At 43.0% G+C, this 20570-nt stretch overlaps 1 protein-coding gene across 1 annotated transcript in view; it reads right to left on the bottom strand.

The window, feature by feature from the left end:
* Nucleotides 1-1076: 1076 nt before the first annotated feature.
* The window catches only part of cdh22 (cadherin 22), a 222704-nt gene continuing 203210 nt past the window's right edge, over nucleotides 1077-20570 (bottom strand). The window contains exon 12 of the mRNA XM_077197694.1: nucleotides 1077-3953. Within this exon, the coding sequence (XP_077053809.1) occupies nucleotides 3442-3953 (512 nt within the window). The 3' untranslated portion in view covers nucleotides 1077-3441. The remainder of the gene's footprint in view (nucleotides 3954-20570) is intronic.

The raw sequence follows: 20570 nt of genomic DNA, 5'->3' as shown, positions 1-20570 counted from the left end.
AAAATATCAGCCATAAATTGAAAATTATCACCAAATTGATCCAATGAATGAATCAAATTAACAGGACGAGTTCATTCATTTAAAATATGATGTTATACTTGGAATGTTTTCCAGGGAATGTTGACAGAGGAATGAGTCTGTGTTCTTTTAGATTAAATATGAGGATAAAACAGACACACACACACACACACACACACACACACACACACACACACACACACACACACACACACACACACACACACACACACACACACACACACACACATGTTGCCTCGGAGCGATACACACTCTTGTTCTTCTGCGCATCTGTCATTGCATTAGTCACTGGCAGCATCTCCATGACATTTGCTTGATGAGGATTTCATTATGGCTCTGGGGTTTCAGAATTCCTTTAACAGCATAATGATCCCGCATGGACGACTGTCAATGAAGATCAAGGTCAAAGAACACGTAATTCCATTCTGTCATTTCCTTGTTACCTTTTAATAAAACATGAGAAGATTGGATGAATCATCTACGGCACGATTCCATCTTCTGCCTGCATTAGCCTTGTGCTTTTTTCTGTAATTGTGGGCTGTTTTGATGTCACTCCTATCTGTGTTTGAACTATTTTGATTCTACACAAACACTGTGTTTTGAAACGTCTGTCTAGACTTGCTCTGGGTGGCCACTGACGTGACGTGTGCAGGTTTATACACTGCCATAAGAGCTCATCCATCAAGCGAAAGTAAAATGAGAACATCTGCTGCTGCACTGTGTGTTAAAGCCACATCCCTGTGTTCAACATCATCATCAGTTTATAGCGGCCGCACTGCACGCACTTTTCCTGACAAAACCTCATCCGGGTCATATTGCCCTCCAGAATTAAATAAAAAACTTGCATAAAGAAAATTACAATGATTTAAGTTTTTTTTTTTGCATTGATATAAAAGTGACATTATATTTATGACAATTAACATTTTCTCCTAATATTCTCATTACTGTAAAGCAAAAAAAAAAACACATTATTTAAATTATTTATACATCACAGCAGTATTTCATATGTTGACCTTCATTTAAGCAAATTGTAATCATTTTGCATAAAGTAGATCATTTTATTATATATTTTTATAAAGGGTACTGTATTACAATAATGAGAACCATCACTAAGAACAATGAGAATTACAAAAGCCAAAAAAAAAAAATAATAATTCTGGATGCATTACAGAGTAGGGATGCACGATATATCGGCCACCATATTGGTATCGGCTGATATATGTTCATTTTTAATGTTATCAGTATCGTCCCGATAAGAACATTTGCCCGACATACTAAAGCAGACAGATAATAGATTATTTCCTTCAGCTGAGACGCTTCAGATGTGCACTGTTCACCATGATGGTTTTGAATTCCCTGAAATATGATTGGAATCACTTCAAAAAAAGAACAATACAGTGAAGTGCAACATGTGCAACGCAAGTCTGTCAGACAGGCTATATACAATTCTAATGAGAACATTATAATTGTGTGTTTGGGACGTGGCTTTTATTGGTGAGACTTTTGTTTTTGTTATCAGGCTCTCAAAAAATATATATAAAAATTTGGATTTAGATTTATAGGCCAACATATCGGTTATCGGCTTTCAAATATAAAGAATTATCGGTTATCGATATCGGTCAAAATTTTCATATCGGTGCATCCCTATTACAGAGATTAGAATGATAATTTGGAACTAAAATGCATGTAATCGCTATTAAAATGTAAAAAAAAAAAAATTAGCATGTTTTCGTGAGATTTCCGCATTCACTCTTTTTGTGGCACAAAAACTCAGCATTCGAAAAATCTTGAAAAACCGTAAATATTTATTGATGATTTCAATTGTATTTTAGCCATACATCTGCATGTTTGGGTGGACATTTAAGGGTGCTGGTTCTGGGAAAAACACGAGGGTTCAGCCCGTCTTGATGCCATCGCTCTCGTTCATCAGCCTCAACCCAACACACAATGATCAAAAACCAATCAAATCACTAAAGGAAAGCCACGAGGAAACGACTTGTTGGCACACGCATGAATCATTAATGAACATGTATATCTTGGGATGTCTAAAAAAGAACTGATAAAGAACCTGTCAGATGGCCTCTTTTGTCTCTTGTCGTGTTTTGTGCCATGATGTCTTTCAAAATTCCTCTTGAAAAGATTCAATGCTGAACGCAACTTCCACAACAAGGCATCTGGATAATTAGTTAAAAAGCAACACAACACACAAAATGTATGACAAGACAAAACAAATGCTCACGAAACCTGCCAAGGAATTATTTCACTTCAGAATCAAAGAAAGAAATATTCAATCATATTTTGCAGAAAGTAAATGAAGCCTAGTAATTATTTTTATGACAATTAATCACATTTTCCGCAAATTCTCCCTACTGCAATACAAATTACAGTAATTTAACTATATTTAACTATATTACAGACCAAAGGAATAAGGAGAAATACAAAACAAAACAAAACATTTGGAGGGAAAACGTGCTTAATTTTCATAAGCACAATATCACAAACCTTGCACCATTAAAACAGACTTCATTATCTTCATGCAAAATGTATTTTCTTATTTTATTCTCATGATTTGTGGGTGAAGCGTGACCTGGGCATGTTTTCGTGAGATTCACCCCAATAGCCGTTACTTTTCTCCACCAGAATCGGTTTCATATTTTACAAAAAGAGTCTCTAAAAAATAAATACAAATATTTTCAAGACTGATTTACTGTCACTGATAGTTTGCAAACTCGATTCAACAAACCCACCCCAACTCGATGATTTTTTGATTTTTGACCTTGATTTTTACCCACAGGATATTCAGTCTTTGCCTGTCACCCTGACAACTTCAATATTCTTCAAAAATTATGTCCATTTTTTTCTATTCCAGTCCTTTGCCAGGATGAATAAATAAATAAATAGAAAGCAATAAATACATAAATATTGTTTTACTTTTTTTTGTTCGTTTTTCTTTAAATAAATACATATTTATTTAAGGTTTTTTTAAATGTTGTTATTTAAAAAAAAAATCCATTGTCTTCCTCCAGATCCCAGTGAGTTCAAGTTCTTATTTCCACAGATGGGAAAAGAAATCACAAAAAAAACCAACCTGAAACAATGGGAGTTTTGAGTAGTGCATATGGCACAGCCCTGCTTCTTCTTGCTCTCTCTGACAGGTGAGAAGATGTTGGAGGTTTGCCCAGCACCCGGCCTAATGCTCTTCTCCTTCAATATTTGTCCTGAACTTTTCTACAAGACAAGAAGTCACTTTGCAAAGTGTAACGAGTGACATTAAATCTCTCCGGACTAACTGGGATCCAAAAAACGTCACTGCGGAACTGTGGGCGAAAGCGTCAGGGAGGAAAACAACTCCAGGACCGGGACAGTAGGGTCTCTGAGAACGGATCAGGGAAAAGCATGGTGCTAGGACCCCTCTTCTTCAGCTTGGGCCGGGGCGTAGTAGCCCGCCAGCTGCCTGAAGCGCGGTCCCCAATCACTGAGGTATGAAAAGTCCTGCTCTGAGGTTGTGGATAGCGTACGGATGGAGCTCAGCGAGAGAGCCGGCGAGCTGCTGCCCTCGAAAGCGTAAGTCTGGAACGAGTCGTAAGGCGGCACCGATAAGTCCGCGTCCGCTTGCTCGACCTTCTTGCGTATGTAGCCTTTGAAAACCGTGAAGTCGGCCGGCCCGCCGTCTCCTACCACTCGGTTTTGGATCCACTGAGGGACGGAGCGCAGGTCAGGGCCGGAATCCGAGCTTTTGACCTCTGGAAAGTCGTAGAGGTTGCGCAGGGCGCTCATGTCGTACGCCTGGGTGTCTTGCTCTCCGCCGCCCTCGTCGTTGTATTTGATGACGTTGTCGCGCATGTCCTCCTCCTCTTCGGACATGCGCTGGCCCTTCCTGTGACGTTTCAGGGTCAAGATCAGCAGCACCAGGACTAAAGGAACAATGACAGACAAGCAAGAGAGACACTTTATTTAACAGATGTTAACATGAGATTAGAATTGACCTCATGTTATGAAGAATCGCATTTTTGAAATATAAAAAGTTGCTTGTACTATTAAAGTCAAAAAAGAGAATTTGTTGAAATTGACCTTCGAGAAGATTGTGAACTTTCTGAGGAGTAACTAGAGGAATAATTCATTTAAACATGTATACACTACTGTTCAAAGGTTTGGGAAAATTAAAATGAATACCTTTATCCAGAAAGGATGCATTACATTAATCAAAAATGACAGTAAATAGATGTATAATTTTATATAATATGACCTGAATTTTAAACAAATTAACTGTTTATTCATCAAAGAATCCCTTGAAAAAAATTCATAAATGTTTCTTGATCATCAAATCATCATATGAGAATGATTTCTGAAGGATCATGTGACACTGAAGACTGGAGTAATGATGCTGAAAATTCAGCTTTGATCACAGGAATAAATTACATTTTAAAATATATTTGTATAGAAAATAGCTATTGTAAATTGTAATAATATTTTTACTGTATTGTTTTTTGATCAAAATAAATGCAGCTTTGGTGAGCAGAAGATACTTCATCCAAAAACATTAAAATGCAAGATGGATTGTGGAAATAAAATGGTTTGCAAAAAAGTTTAGTTTTGGGTTTTGTTTCATGTTAATGTTTCATGTCTTTTATTTTGAAGTTTAGTCAAAGTTATGGTTCCTGTTTGTTTATGTTCATGTTCAAGTTGTAGTTAAGTCATGCCATCGTCATGTTCCCTTTCAAGGGAACTTCGAGCTGCGTCAAACGCTGCGGGAACGCCCCTGCGTTGTGCGTCATGAAGCACGTATGGAATCAGCCCAATGGAGAGATGAAACGTCATAGGCGGGTGACGTCATCGACCAGGAAACTATAAAGCACCCCAAAAACACAAGCGCATTAGCTTCTGTGCTTTCAGTCGCGCTACATGTGAATCTGTCCCTGTGTGATATTGTCTGTCTTACATACCCTGCACCACACAAACAATTTATCCCTATATATATATATATTGAGAGATTATGGCGGACGAACAGCAGTTTAGAAAGTGTGTTCCTCCCTGCTCGCGTTATTTAACGAGCGGGGATACACATGATCTTTGTGTTGTTTGTTTGGGAGTTCAGCATGCCCAGTTTGCTCTCGAGGGAGCAGACTGTGAGCATTGCGAGCGTTTGCCGTTAAGGACGCTCCGCTCCCGCCGATCGCTCTTTGAGGAGAGCGGTTCGGTGCGCGCTCCCCGCGGTTCGGGTCCCGCTTCTGCCGAGGCAGAGCGGCGGCGCTTATCGTGGGGATCGCAGATGGATCTCACAGCGGGGTTTGAGACGGGCTCTGCCTTATCTCTCCCTTCACCTGTGAGATCCAGTGCCTCAGTCCCGGGTTCGGAAGCACGCGCTGCGGTTTCTTCCGCTCGGGCTGAGGCACCAATGCTGCAGCTATCCAGTTCTGAGGAACTTGATGTTGTTAGTGTTGAGGGAGATGTGGAGGATTCGCCACCCCACACTCCTGAGAGTGATGAGCTTATGGAGGTGTTAACAAGAGCTGTTGAAAAACTTAATATTGAATGGCCAGTGACTAGACAGGAGTCTGTTTCTAAATCAAAGTTGGATGAGAGATTTTTGCCGTCACGTGTGCAGCCTCCACGCCGGTGCCTGCCGTTTTTCCATGATCTCCACACCGAGGTGTCGAAATCATGGAGAAAACCGGTGTCATATAGAGTGTTTAGTCCCCAGACTTCAACATACGCTAATATTATGGGAGCCAAGGCTCATGGTTATGGTGCTTTGCCTCGTGTGGAAGAGACGCTTGCGAGCCATCTCTCCCCCGAAGCAGCATCATCTTTTAAGGCACCGGCATTACCCACCAAGCCTTTAAGAAACACTTCGGCTTTGGTGGGTAAAGCATATTCGGCAGCAGGTCAGGCTGCGTCATGTCTGCATACTATGTCAATCTTGCAGGCATACCAGGCTGATCTGCTAAGCGACATGAGTGAGAGTGAGGAGGTCAGTACTGACGTAGTTCGCGAACTGCGTCAGGCTGCTGATTTATCCCTGCGTGCCACCAGAGAATCGGCCAAATTAATGGGTCGTTCTATGGCAGCTCTGGTGGCCGCAGAAAGACATTTGTGGTTAAATCAGACTAATATTAAAGAGAGAGAAAAAGCTTTTCTTTTAGATGCTCCTCTTTCTCCCATGGGGTTGTTTGGTGATGCTGTGAATTCAGTTATCGATAAATTCCAAGAAGAAAAGAAACAAACTGCAGCTTTTAAAAAGTTTCTTCCCCTTAAAGTTCATGTCCCTGGGGCTGCTGGGCGGGAGCAGCCCCGGCCGTCTTCGAGCTCATCACATAGAGCGCAGCAGAGGCAGAGTGTCGCGTCTCGTGCTCCCCCTGCTGGACAGTGGGCTCAGCCGCGACACTCTCAGCCGAAGCCTTCTCCCAGTAGAACTGATCTGAGGACAGTTATATTGGCTAAGAAGGCTTCGGCTAAGAAGAAGTCCTGACGCCAAGCCGTTCAGGATGCTGAGGGTGGTCCCCACCGAGGCGGAAAGGTGTTCACCTCTTTTTACGGTGCCCATTCCTCCTCGGTGCCCTCAGGGGCTCGTTCTGCCAACCCCGCCTTTATGCCGGGGCACAGACGATCCCAGCGAGCGCTTTCCCGAGGGACGCTCGCTCCCTCTGAGGAGGGTCTCAGAGCGGTCAGACCAGTTGTTCCCTGCCGGTGCGCCGTTACAGGGCGCTGCGTCTGCTGCTCAAGTTACACCAGAGGCCAGTCTCGAGAGGCTGGTACCCTTAGTAGAATTTCTGGCAGAGTGGAAAAGCCTTCCAAAAATATCTCATTGGGTCCTGCAGACAGTAGAAAAGGGTTATGCTATCCAGTTCAGGTGTCGTCCACCAAAATTCAGAGGGGTTCTGCACACAGTGGTGGGCCCCGAGCAGGCTCTGGTATTGGAACAAGAGGTGAAAACGCTCCTTCAAAAAGAGGCTATAGAACGGGTTCCTCCTCCCAGTTTGGAGTCAGGTTATTACAGCCGATATTTCATCGTTCCAAAGAAGGATGGGGGGTTGCGTCCAATTTTAGACCTGCGCATATTGAATCGCTCGGTAGGGAAGCTAAAATTCAAGATGCTCACTATCAAGCAGATCGTGTCTCAAATCAGGTCCGAGGACTGGTTTGTCACGATAGATCTGAAGGACGCATACTTCCATGTGTCCATCCTTCCACAACACAGGAAGTTCCTGAGGTTCGCCTTCGGGGGCGAGGCGTACCAGTACAGGGTTCTTCCGTTTGGCCTAGCTTTATCTCCCCGCACTTTCACGAAATGCATGGATGCAGCACTAGTGCCTCTGAGGCTTCAGGGCATTCGTATTCTCAATTACATCGACGATTGGTTGATTTTAGCTCAGACCGAGCAGATGGCGGTTCGGCATCGAGATGTCGTCCTCGCTCATATCAGAAAGTTGGGGTTGAGGCTGAACGCAAAGAAAAGTGTATTATCTCCTTCCCAGAAGACCACTTTTCTGGGTGTCGTTTGGGATTCGGTATCGATGCGGGCGCGACTCTCTCCGACCCGCATCGCTTCGATTCTCTCAGCTGTGAAACAAGTGAAGCTAGGCCAGCTACTCACTGTCAAGCAGTTTCAGAGACTGTTGGGTCTGATGGCAGCAGCGTCCAACGTTATACCTTGCGGCCTGTTGTACATGAGACCGCTACAGTGGTGGCTCAGGACCAAGGGATTCTCCCCGAGGGGAAATCCGCTCCGCACGTTCAAAGTCACGCGGCGCTGCCTTCGTGCTCTGGTCATGTGGAGAGAAACTTGGTTCCTATCCAAAGGTCCTGTGCTGGGGGCTCTTTGTCGTCGCATAACGCTAACGACGGATGCTTCCCTCACAGGGTGGGGGGCGGTCATGAGTGGTCGCCCAGCCCAAGGTCTGTGGCAGGATCATCATCTTTCGTGGCACATAAATTGTCTAGAGATGTTGGCTGTGTTTCAGGCTCTGAAACACTTCCTAACAGACCTGAGAGGCCATCATGTGTTAGTTCAATCAGACAACACGTCGGTGGTCTCTTATATAAATCATCAGGGGGGCCTGCGGTCTCGCCGGCTTTACAAGTTGGCCCGTCAGATCCTCCTGTGGTCCCAAGGGAAGCTACTATCTCTGAGAGCAATGTATCTCCCTGGGTATTTGAATGTGGTAGCAGACTCCCTGTCGAGGCAGGGGCCGAGGCCAGGGGAATGGAGACTCCACCCCGAGGTGGTGGAGCTCCTTTGGTTGAGTTTCGGTCGCGCCGAGGTGGACCTATTCGCTTCCAAGGAGACCACTCATTGTCATCGGTGGTTCTCCATCACTCTTCCAGCCCCCCTGGGGTTGGATGCTATGGTGCAGCCGTGGCCGAGGTCACGTCTGTACACCTTTCCCCCGATTGCTCTGTTACCAGGAGTTCTGGAGAGGGTCCGCCGGGACGGGGTCAGTCTACTACTAGTAGCCCCGTTCTGGCCGGCCCGAGTATGGTTTGCGGACCTGATTTCTCTCCTGGACGGTTCTCCTTTGGAGCTCCCGGTCAGGAGGGATCTACTCTCCCAGGCGGGGGGCACGATACTTCACCCCCGCCCAGAATTGTGGAAACTGTGGGCTTGGCCTCTGAGGGGGCCCAGCTCATAGACTCCGGTCTCTCAACCGAGGTTGTTGAGACCATTCTTAACTCCAGAGCTCCATCCACGAGGAAGCTTTATGCCTTGAAGTGGAAACTTTTCACTTCTTGGTGTGGAGAACACCTGCAGGACCCAGTTAACTGCCCAGTGGGTGCAGTGCTGGAATTCCTGCAGGAGCGCTTCTCCACAGGGTTATCCCCCTCCACACTAAAGGTGTATGTGGCGGCACTAGCTGCTTACCACGTCCCTTTCAGTGGAGTTTCTCTTGGGAGACACCCGCTTATAACTCGTTTCCTCCGTGGCACTTTGAGGCTGAGGCCAGCAGTTCGTACGAGGGTGCCGACTTGGGATCTGGCCATTGTATTAGAAGGTCTTTCCCTAGCTCCTTTTGAACCTATCGAAGAAGTTCCCGAGAAGTTTCTCACTTTTAAGACTATCTTTTTGCTTGCTATCTCTTCACTAAAAAGAATCGGAGATTTGCAGGCTCTGTCGGTTTCACCCTCGTGCCTGGAATTTGCACCTGGCATGGTTAAAGCTTTTCTGCATCCTAGACCAGGTTACGTTCCTAAGGTTCCTACTAATATTGTTAGACCTACGGTTCTGCAGGCTTTCTCTCCTCCTCCATTTATGTCATCGGACCAGGAGAAACTTAATTCACTCTGCCCTGTTAGGGCATTAGACGCTTATGTCCACAGAGCTGCCCTGTGGAGGAAATCAGAACAACTTTTTGTATGTTTCGGGCCACCCAGGAAAGGGTGTCCGGCGTCTAAACAGAGAATGAGCAAGTGGGTGGTTGAGGCTATCTCACTTGCTTATGAGTCGGCTGGCCAGCCTTCACCTTTGGTTGTCCGAGCTCACTCTACCAGGAGTATGGCTGCTTCTAAAGCTCTTTTGTCGGGGGTTTCCCTGAGTGATGTTTGTGATGCGGCTGGATGGTCTTCACCGCATACTTTTATTAAGTTCTATGACCTAGACTTAAGCTCTACCCCTGGGGCACAGGTGCTCTCGTCCTCTGTGCGCTAGTCTCACATGACGGTCATTTGGTCCTATGGCGACGTGGGTATTCGCGTTCCCGCAGCGTTTGACGCAGCTCGAAGTTCCCTTGAAAGGGAACGTCTCGGTTACGTATGTAACCCTAGTTCCCTGATAGGGAACGAGACGCTGCGTCGCTCCGCCATACTCCCGGCACTCCCGTTAGCGCTTCCTTCAAGCCTATCAGAAGCTAATGCGCTTGTGTTTTTGGGGTGCTTTATAGTTTCCTGGTCGATGACGTCACCCGCCTATGACGTTTCATCTCTCCATTGGGCTGATTCCATACGTGCTTCATGACGCACAACGCAGGGGCGTTCCCGCAGCGTTTGACGCAGCGTCTCGTTCCCTATCAGGGAACTAGGGTTACATACGTAACCGAGACGTTTTGTTTATTTGTATTTGTTCAAGTTTTGTAAATAAAGCTGCTCCTGTGTTCACTTCAACTCACCTACTGTAGAAATAGTCACTATTAACCTCACAATGCAAATCTTGACCACAGCAGAGAGGAACGTTAACTAAATTAACCTTTGAATCTCATTTAAAACACATACGTTAAAGATGAGCTTTGTTAACATATGCCTCAACATCACTTTTCCTGAGAAATTATAACATATTAACAGAGTTTATTTAAAATATGCAAAGCCTACATGTGTCAAGCATCACAGTTTCTAAGAAAATTACTCATTAGAAAACCAAATTTTCTCAAAAAGGAAAAGGAAAATCCATTAACCTCAAATTGACTCTTCAGTAAACATCTGAGGCGCTTGTACAGCAGAAGTCGACTTCTCTCAGTGGATCACATCACAACACGAGGAGGATATTAACAAACCCAACCTGGCAGCTCATCGCAGCTAGGAAACTTATTACCAACCACGTCTTAATCTTAATGAGAGACTTGTCCTTTCTGCATCACGAGAACAACGCTCGAAATAATCTCACAGCAGTTTCTATTAGAAATTACCCTTTGCTAAGCTCCACCCCTCTTGGTCAATTAAATTTTCGGTAAAATGTGCTAAAGCGGTAAAATATATTGACTGGATATTACAGCTTTTTACAATTGCTAGGACCCATTTCTCAATACTTATTCAAAACTCTTCACACAGTGAGCACAGCATCAGACTATGTGGCTAAACTGTGGATCATTTATCATTGAATGCATTTTGTGCCAAAACAATAGCTATGTTTCCATCCACCTATTTTTATGTGCATTTTGGGATATCGCATACAAAAACGCTGGATGGAAACGCCAAGATGCGCATTAATAAAAAAAAATTGCATAAAAAACATATGCGCTTATTTGAGTCGGATAAACTTTTTATCTCATATGAAAACGTGCATAAACTACAATGGAAACACATTTACAGAATAAATTATTTGCGCGATGGGACGGCACAGCTGGACTAACCAGTGGACTAACCAGCGGAACTGGATAACATTGTATATACTATTATATATTTTTACATTGTATAATGCTGCCTGTCGTTAGTGTCTTTTGGGGTTTTGCTCTACAGTGTGAGTGACAACGCGTGTTTGTTGAATGACAACCTTTGCTTGTGTTATGGAAAATGAGTTGATTTGAGTCCATTCAATTAGTGCATTTGGAATGTGAAATTAAAGTTGTTTAGGAGAACTGTGTGAAGAGTTTTGAAAAAGTGCCATAAGTGTTGATACATGTATCCTACCGATTGCAAAAAAATGAAAATTGCAAACAACCTTTAGAAGGGAACAAAACCGTGTCAGATTAGAAAACTGCACACAGCAACAGTTGCTAAGGCAGGATTGGTCAATAACATTCAAAGGCGGTCAATTGAGTGCATTATTCATGAGGATTTGAGACTGGTTAATAAGTGATATATCTGCCATCCCAATGTCTTCATTCACTAACAATACATGATTGAGAGGAGAAGTGTAGGAAGGATTACAAATAAATGAGAATATCACAAAGCTTTGCCGCGAGGTGGAGTGCAGATATGAATGAGGAATTAAACATGAACTGAAAAGGCAAACAATTGAGATGGATCATTTAATAAATTAATGAATCGGAAAAACAAAAGCGGCATCCGTCTCAATAAACCAATGAATCCTTAATCTGTGCTGAATTATGTTAATTAGCGTCTGCATTTGTGATTGCATACCGTCTTTCTTACATTTGATCTGTCAGTGTTGTTTAAATAAACAAAGAACCGGTGGCTAAACTCACTGCTGCATTCACAGATATGGCTGGCTCTTTCAGCTCATAGAAAAGTCCAACCAATTACAATTTAGGGAACACTGATGTATTTAATATGGATTTCTTGTTAGGAAAAAAAATGTCTGACCTAATTCCCTCCATGCATATGTTTTAAGCCTCCTAAAAGTGGAGACAAAAGCAGCGATTTAGCAATTTAGGTTACTACGCTTGTGGAGGTTTTGAGATTGACTGTTCAAAAGTAGCTTGCGTGCACAAACCCAAAACCCAAGGTATTAAACTTTATGCGCCCACAGCGTTTGCGCTATGGAAATGATTTATTCCTCACATCATGTTGTTACTTTTCTAAGCAGTCAGTTTTCGGATTTTCTGGTCCAACAGACCAGAATAAAATCTACTCTTTTCAGTTCACACGGTACAAAAACAGTGGAGATGGAGAGAGGCCAGGCCTGGACTTGTGTTTTGTTTTGTTATATGTGATAGCATTCATCCGTGAGGGGCTGCTGTCTTTTACTTTACTTTTGTATTTGTTTAATTATTTATTAAAGTTTGTTCAATGTTTGCTGGTTCCCGCCTCCTTCTTCCCATAACAACGAACCTTGTTACAATAACATTGCAGCAATCGCTGGAATAATTGATATTGAATTATTTATTTTTAATACTATGTGTTTAATTAAGCTAGTTTGTGTGCACTGTGTTATGCTGTAGTTTTAATGCAGTGTCATGTTCACAACATCATTGTGTTTTATGATGGTGTGGGATGAAGCGTGCACTGTGTTCAATTTTGCTGTCTGCTTTCTGCTGGACAATACATCGACATTTAATTAAATCTGCTGTCATCGTTTGGCTCTCCATCACACAGCTCATATAAATGTAAACATTTTTATGGTTTAGGTATTAAGTACTGTACTAATAACATGTGTGGAAACTGCAACTCGAATAGAATGTAGTTTACATCACAGTCCGGTTGGCTTTTGATTTCAAAGGGACTTTATCTGCAACGATACAAACTATTATGATGCATAAGCTCAATATAATGTCTGTGGTGCAAAGTTCAAATTCAGTAAGTGATCATCTGAATATCATCTGAATATTTCATTAAGCATGTTTTCTCTGGAGGCACATGTCTGATCAAAGGCTATCCATTTTACATAATCATTAATGTTATAACAGAGCCATTGTCTTGGCTGGCGTTCTAATCTTGAGAGGGAAACGTCTGCGGGTCCGGAAAGGATTTCTTTCATCTTTCCTTTTGAGGACGAATGACAAGGATGAAAGCTCTCAGACAACCATTTATTAGATAGTAGAAAACTGCAGCAAAGTACTTAAAGGTGCTCAAAAAAATCACGCATTTTTTTAGAAACACTTCTCAGATTTACATTTATTTCAATGCACTCTTTAATGTCCCTTTTAAATGTTCTTTATGAGTTAGAAAAACTCTCGATCTAATTAACCCAACACATATCTTTCTAAATACATCCCAAAAATGGCAACACTATTCGCTATTAACTAGTTGCTTATTAGCATGCATATTATTAACATTATGGCTTTTTATTAGTACTTATACAGAACATATTAATGCTACATCCCTTAACCCTACCCAATACCTAAACATAACCACTACCTTACTTACTATCAATACGCAGTAATTAGGAGTTAACTGAGTGAAAAAAAACCTATAGTAGGGAGGTTAAGTGACTTTTGACTTCAAGTCATGATGCAAAGGTCCCCTTTGGTATGGAATTACCTTAGGGCCATAGAAATAAATTTATCCTAAGACACAAGTGAGATCACATTTTGTATCTTATATACGCACATTTTTTTAAAATGGCCGCCGACCATACTTGAGAGGCCCATATCTTTGCTTCTGTTATAGCTATAATGACAAATTTGGTATCAACGGGTACATTTTTGTGGCCAAGGAGTCCAATAAAATAGGTTCCAAGACTAAAAAACAATAATGTTGTCCTTAACATGACAATTGGAGGTGAAGTATGCAATTTTTTATTAAAAAACGCATGCCAAGCACACAGTCCATTCACAACTTAATAATTTCTTCGTTTAGGTCTGCTTCGCATGCGCCCATTACAGCACTGGCTGAAGACGCGCGTCCTGCGTCGAGCATGGGCATCCGGTCGTTTACGTCTCAAGTTAACTCAGAACTGTGTCACAGCTCTGGAGCCCTGGAAGGCGGTCGACTGGTATCAGACAGGTGTAAACCTGGGAGTAATCTCTAAACTGATAGTGGTTTCGACAGACGCCTCCAATTCGGGCTGGGGCGCCCTCTATGAGGGCAGACCGACTTTTGGCCTGTGGTCAAGCCAAGAAAAGAGCTTGCACATAAACTGTCTAGAGATGAAGGCGGTCGAGAACGCCTTGCGGTTCTTCCTTCCCCTTCTGAAGGGCCACCATGTCCTTGTCCGCACGGACAACATGTCGGTGGTTTCCTACATAAATCACCAGCGCAGTCTGAGATCACCGAACCTTCATGCACTGGCAGAACGCATCCTTGTATGGGTTCAGCGCAACCTACTCTCGCTGAGAGCGGCGCATGTGCCAGGCCATCTTAATGTGCATCCAGACAGGCTGTCCAGGGACAACGTTCCCCCAGGGGAATGGTCCCTCCACCCTCAGACAGTTCAGCTGTTGTGGGACACCTTTGGCACAGCAGAAGTCAACCTCTTTGCGTCTCAAGACAACGCTCAGTGTCCAATATGCTTCACAAAGAACAAGGACGCGCTGGCCCATCACTGGCCCAGCCGCCCTCTCTATGCTTTCCCTCCGATCATGCTGTTACCACAGGTAATCAAACGTATAAGGGAGAACGGTTCCTGTGTACTTCTAGTAGCTCCGTTCTGGCCGAACCAAGTTTGGTTTCCGGAGCTGATGCAGCTTCAGAGCTTGCCTCCGTGGCCTGTCCCATTGAGGAGAGATCTCCTCTCATAGGCCGGGGGTACGATTTGGGACCCACAACCCGAGCTTTGGGCTCTGCATGTGTGGGCTATCAACAGGTACCCGTCAGTCTCCCCGACGGAGTGTTAAACACGATTACGCAAGCTAGAGCGCCCTCTACTAGACGGCTTTGTGCTTCCAAGTGGTCAGTGTTCTCAGGTTGGTGCTCAGCTCGCAACCTGGATTCACAAGATTGTGGGGTGTCGGAGGTTCTCTCCTTCCTACAGGAGCTCTTGGATAAGGGTAGATCCCCATCCATGCTCAATGTATATGTGGCGGCTATTGCTGCGTTTGTCAAACATTCGCATGGCCAGTCACTGGGTAGGAACGACCTTGTAGTCCGCTTCCTCAGGGGAACTAGAAGGATGAACCCTCCTCGCCCCCCCTCGGACCTTTCCTTGGTCCTGGAGGCCATGAAGGGTGCCCCTTTCGTACCTCTACAGTCTGGGGACCTTAACCTGTTAACCTTCAAGGCCACTTTTGAAAAATCCCCAGAAATGGCATACCCAAACTTAAACAGATACAGTTCATGAACCCTTTGCACTAAAAGCACAAGTATGATCTCATTTGAAAGCTGACACCTAGTAGTTTATTGTAAATGTAGAAATAATTATTGTCATAATGTCAAAAAAAATGTTTAAATAGCTTCAAAGTTTTGTAAAGTTATTAGAAATTTATTTTTATGAAACATCTTCATAAAAATAAAATTGAAGTTGGCCCTGGAGCAATCTAGAAATGCACTGCAGCTAAAGCCATATGTGTGACCATTTTATATTTAAAATCTGAAAATGATAAGTCTAAAACTCTTTATTTAGTTAAATGTTTTTCAAGATCATGTCAAATTACTTTATTTTGATTAGACTCTAAAATGCAAACTGATGTTTAGTCATCTTCTGAGTCATCTAATCAGTCTATTGTCTCTATTATTTTGTGGTGCAAACGAGCCCCATTCAGTGTGAGTCTCTCCCTGCACACATTTACACCTCTCCAGACTGGTTATGGCTCTAAATATGCATTTCTTTTGTCTGCATTATAGCTACTAACGACTGGCTATTCACATGCTATTCATAGGGTTTCAAACCCTAATTTCTTTTATCAAAGTTCTCACTAAATATTTGAAACTGGTATCAAATGCACTGAAACATTTCAGTAAGCATTCCTATTTAGAAAAAAATCATAAAACAATAACTGCTGGTGGCAGGTGCACCTGGGCTAGCTAGCATGTTAGCTTAGCACACCATCAATACACGACCATTTATGAGATTAAAACCATGTTTGTGCTCCAAACTTACTTTATAACACAAGTCGAGTGTTTTAAATAATCTTCTGTGATCTAATTTGGCTTCAGATAAAAAAAAAATCCGACAGAAAATGTATTATTTATAGTGTTCTGCACGATGATGAAATCTATATCGATTAGCATTACATTATAAATATAATCTATTATTATGAAATACCTGACATGGCTTGAAGAACACAGGTAACTCAAATATCATTGCAATCATGTTTATTGTCTTCAAAACATCTTTATCTGCATGTTACAGCGATCTCTGTCAGCTACTTTCTGTATCAGTGACGTCCTGGAATGTCACATGACTATGGGTCTTCTTCGTGATCCATATATGGACTGTTATTGTGCATATAGCGCCCTCAGGCTATTGGTATGAATTGAAAACACAGCACATCTCAGTAAGAAGCGATCATAATGATTACATCGACGCATTTGGGTATAAATTCAATAAATATTATTCCTGTCTATAGAAATATGATGTGAATCTATGAGAATATATCAATATTTCTCCAAGTCTGCACATTTTTGAGCTAAAGCCCTGAGGAACGTTGTTTTGTGAATCGCTGTCATGACGACAGCACGGAGTGTTTTTTATGAATGGACCAGCTGACGCTCATAATTCATATTAAAGGTATCGACTCATTTTTTCATTTCATAACTCCTGACATAAATTAAGACATAACTGTCACTATAAGTTTCTCAGAATACAATAGTGGTCAAATACTGAATCTTGAGTATTATATCTTTTTAATGATGTATAGTTTGTCAAGGTATAACATTAAATCTGATAGTAAATTTGAACTAAATTAAAAAAAAACCGCTTCAGTGCGCCGACGCTCTGGAAACGGTTAACAGGTTAAGTATCTCTCATTGAAAACAGCCTTTCTGGTGGCAATCGCCTCAGTCAAGCTGGTGGGTGACTTACACGCATTTTCTGTTAGCGCGTCGTGCCTTGAGTTTTGGCCTAATGACTCCAAGGTCATCCTCAAACCAAGACATGATTATGTCCCCAAAGTACTTACCACTCCTTTCAGAGCACAAGTCTCTGTGGATCTGACAGCGAGTCTGACATTCTCTCGTCACAGGCGATTTTTGAGATTTGCCTTCGAGGGCCAGGCATATCAATACACAGTCCTACCGTTCGGCCTGTCCCTGGCATCCTGTACATTATGATGTTAATGGACGCTGCTCTCGCGCCCCTGAAACTTCAGGGCATACAATTTGAACTATTTGGACGATTGGCTGATTCTAGCTCGATCTCATTCAGAGCTCATAGAACACAGGACCATATTACTCGAACACCTCGAGAATCTTGGTCTCAGAGTAAATTGGGTGAAGAGCTCGCTGTCCCCCCAGAGTCAATTGGGCGAAGAGCTCGCTGTCCCCCAGCCAGGAAATATCCTTTCTGGGCACAAAGCTGAACTCGCTGTCAATGACAGCGCGACTATCGCCAGAGCGCATACTGAACATTGCGGCACTATAGTCCCGCTCAAGAGATTTCAGAAAATGCTGGGCCTCATGGCCTCATCATCATCAGTACTCCAGCTGGGTCTGCTTCGCATGCGCCCACTGCAGTGGTGGCTGAAAGCATGAGTGCCGTCTCGAGCTTGGGCCTCCGATCTGTTTCAATTCAGGGTCAATCAGAAATGCGTCGCAGCTCTGAAACCTTGGAAGGCGACCGACTGGTACTGGAACCACCGCCTCTTCAATCTGACCTTCTCTCTTCGGATCTGACAGCGAGTCTGACGTGAATCTCCTTTGCCTGGTTAGGGCCCTTAGAATTTACGTGGAACGTTCGGCTGCTTTCAGACAGTCAGGACATTTGGTGGCCGATCTAAAGGTCTAGCTGCCCATTTTTATATCCCCTATCATATGAACTCAGGGTGCTCGCTCTTGGGTCAGTGTTGTGGTAGATTTAGCACGTACAGCGTTTTAAATTGGATTCCCGTAGCGTAAGCTAGCTTACGCAACATGAGAGTACTCTCGTAAGAGAACGTCACGGTTACTAACGTAACCTCGGTTCTCTCTAGAAGAGGGAATGAGTGTTGCGTAACCCTGCCGTGCTTGTGCTACCATCTGGTTTCGCTTCAGTCGATGAAAACCAAGGAGCATCTTATCCAGCTCTGGCTTATATAGGCATAAGCCACGCCCATTCGCCCACACGCCCACTCATTGGTGCTTACGTCACGTGCAGTGCCTCGATAGGTTGTAGCAGTTGCCGCATAGCATCCAATAGGCACGCGAGCTGCCTCGCGTAGGTCTGTTAGCTGCAGCAAGTGTGTTTTAAATTAATAAAAATTATAAGGATAATTTTTGGCTTCAGTATTCTCGAGAAAATAGGTTTTCCCTATAAGGTTTTTTTTCCCATAGTCAGCTAGCTAGCTATTTATTAGTTATCTTACATTAAAAACATTTTTCTATTTAATGAGAAAGTCATACGAACCTCAAAGTGTTAACCTCCTGGTGCAGATGGGATGTGTTGTTGCAGGAACTGATATGCTATAGGCTACTCCTGAGTGGTCGAAATCTCATGCTACTTAGGACAAATGTAATGTACAGAAGTAGTTGCACTGCTTAAATACAAAATTATTTTTTTTTGAAGGAAAAGATAATTAAAGTCACTCTGATGACAATTTTTATGTGAAATGTGCATATTTACCCCCAATTGTCATGGTATGGGGAAAATTATTATTTTTATAATCTTGAAACCAATTTTATTGGATTCCTTGACCCCAAAAATGTACACTTTGACACCAAATTTGTCATTATAGCGATAACAGAAGCAAAGATATGGGCTCTAGAGTATTTTCGGCGCGCATTGGCGGCCATTTTTGAAAAAAACATGTTTATTTCTGATACAAAGTGTGATCTCACTTGTGTCTTAGGATAAATTGATTTGTATGACCCTAAGGTACTTCCATACCAAAGGAGACCTTTGCATCATGACTTGAAGTCAAAGGCCTATTTTTTAACCTCCCTACTACTATAGTTGATAATGTATACATGTTGCCTAATGTAAAGTGTTACCTTAAAAATAAGATGGATGGATGGATGAATGGATAAATAGATGTACATAAGTAAAAAATGCATTTGAGGAAAAAATATATATTTAGAGTGCAGACTGCACACTAAGAAACTTGTTTTATGGATGGCTTTTCTGGTAGAACAGGACACACAAGTAAATTAAAGGATGAGCGCATTATGAAGGCTCTCGCTGTGAAGTTGAAGCTAAATTTGTTCGCCATGAACCATGTGTTCTGAGCTTTGCAAGCAGCTCCAACCATATGAAAACTGACAAAGCGGTGTGCAAACAAGACAGAAAATGAACACACTCGGCCCCTTTCCGGAAATGACAAATCAATCTGATACGGCAATTTCCAATTCACGAGCTATAGCCCACACCTGGAGTTTCATAACTTCCCTTTCATATTTCACAGGACAAACCAGTTGAAAGAATTATTATTACTTACTGCCGTTTATTTCTTTCAGCCAACACTTTCTGTCAGTGTTTATCTACCCCAAACATGTTCGGAGGAGAAAAAATGGCAGGTAAATTAATCTGTGTAACTGACTTGCCATAGGTCAGTCTGCAATTGTTTACTGACCAACAAATGGCTAAAAACACGGGAGCGATTAACGCCGCAGACGGTGCGACTCCTCACAGAAGCGCACAGCTCCCTGGGTCTTTGATTCAGTATTTTCCATAAGCCTTGGAGAGATAAGTCTTTGACCAAGTTCTCTCTTCAAGTTATTCTTCGATTCTGGCATGATCAAGGACTCTAAATGGCCGGGAGCCAGGTAAAGTGAATTGAGTTCCACGGACTGCATTTGCAGTGCATGATGCATACTAAATGACGCTCAGCATTAAAGTGGTAATTCCTGTGAAGATGCATGCATACAGACTAGTCTTTAGACACATTACGGGATTACATGCATCGATTACATAGGCTGGTTTAGAATTAGCAGGAATTGAATCACTAAAAGGTCGCAGCACTTTTTTCCCCGCAACAACCCAGCACACTTTCTCCATCTGGAATGAGCTACGAATCCAGACCCCCATCGCGTCCTACGTTGTACTGAAGGTATGGGGTGAAGAACCACATTATGTACCTGCCTTTGTGAAACATGTTGCGACTCCTTGCCGTGCAGATGTTCGGTTAAGCGGACCTGACAAGACGGCTAATTTACCCTTGGGCAGCGGGTGGCCAGGACTCCCGTCATGGCAGATGGGCTGTAATTGGGACGGATGTGTGCAGATGCCTTGCTGCGCCCAAATGGATTTATCACGTCACCCTCAGAATGAACTGATGGAGGGGTTGTTTGTTTGAAGGTAATTAGGCAGAAATTTGTTTTCATTCCCTCCTTATCATGCCACAAATTGATCTAATAGGAATGGTGCGGCATTGAAAGAAGGCTGTGATCAGGAGGGACACCCTCTTCCCTTCAAC

Source organism: Siphateles boraxobius, unplaced genomic scaffold (genome assembly GCF_051911475.1).
Source record: "Siphateles boraxobius isolate OS27281-9 unplaced genomic scaffold, OSU_SipBor_1 41, whole genome shotgun sequence".
Lineage (NCBI taxonomy): Eukaryota > Metazoa > Chordata > Actinopteri > Cypriniformes > Leuciscidae > Siphateles > Siphateles boraxobius.
Note: the sequence above shows the minus strand (reverse complement) of the source record. Positions and strands in the feature narration are given on the sequence as shown.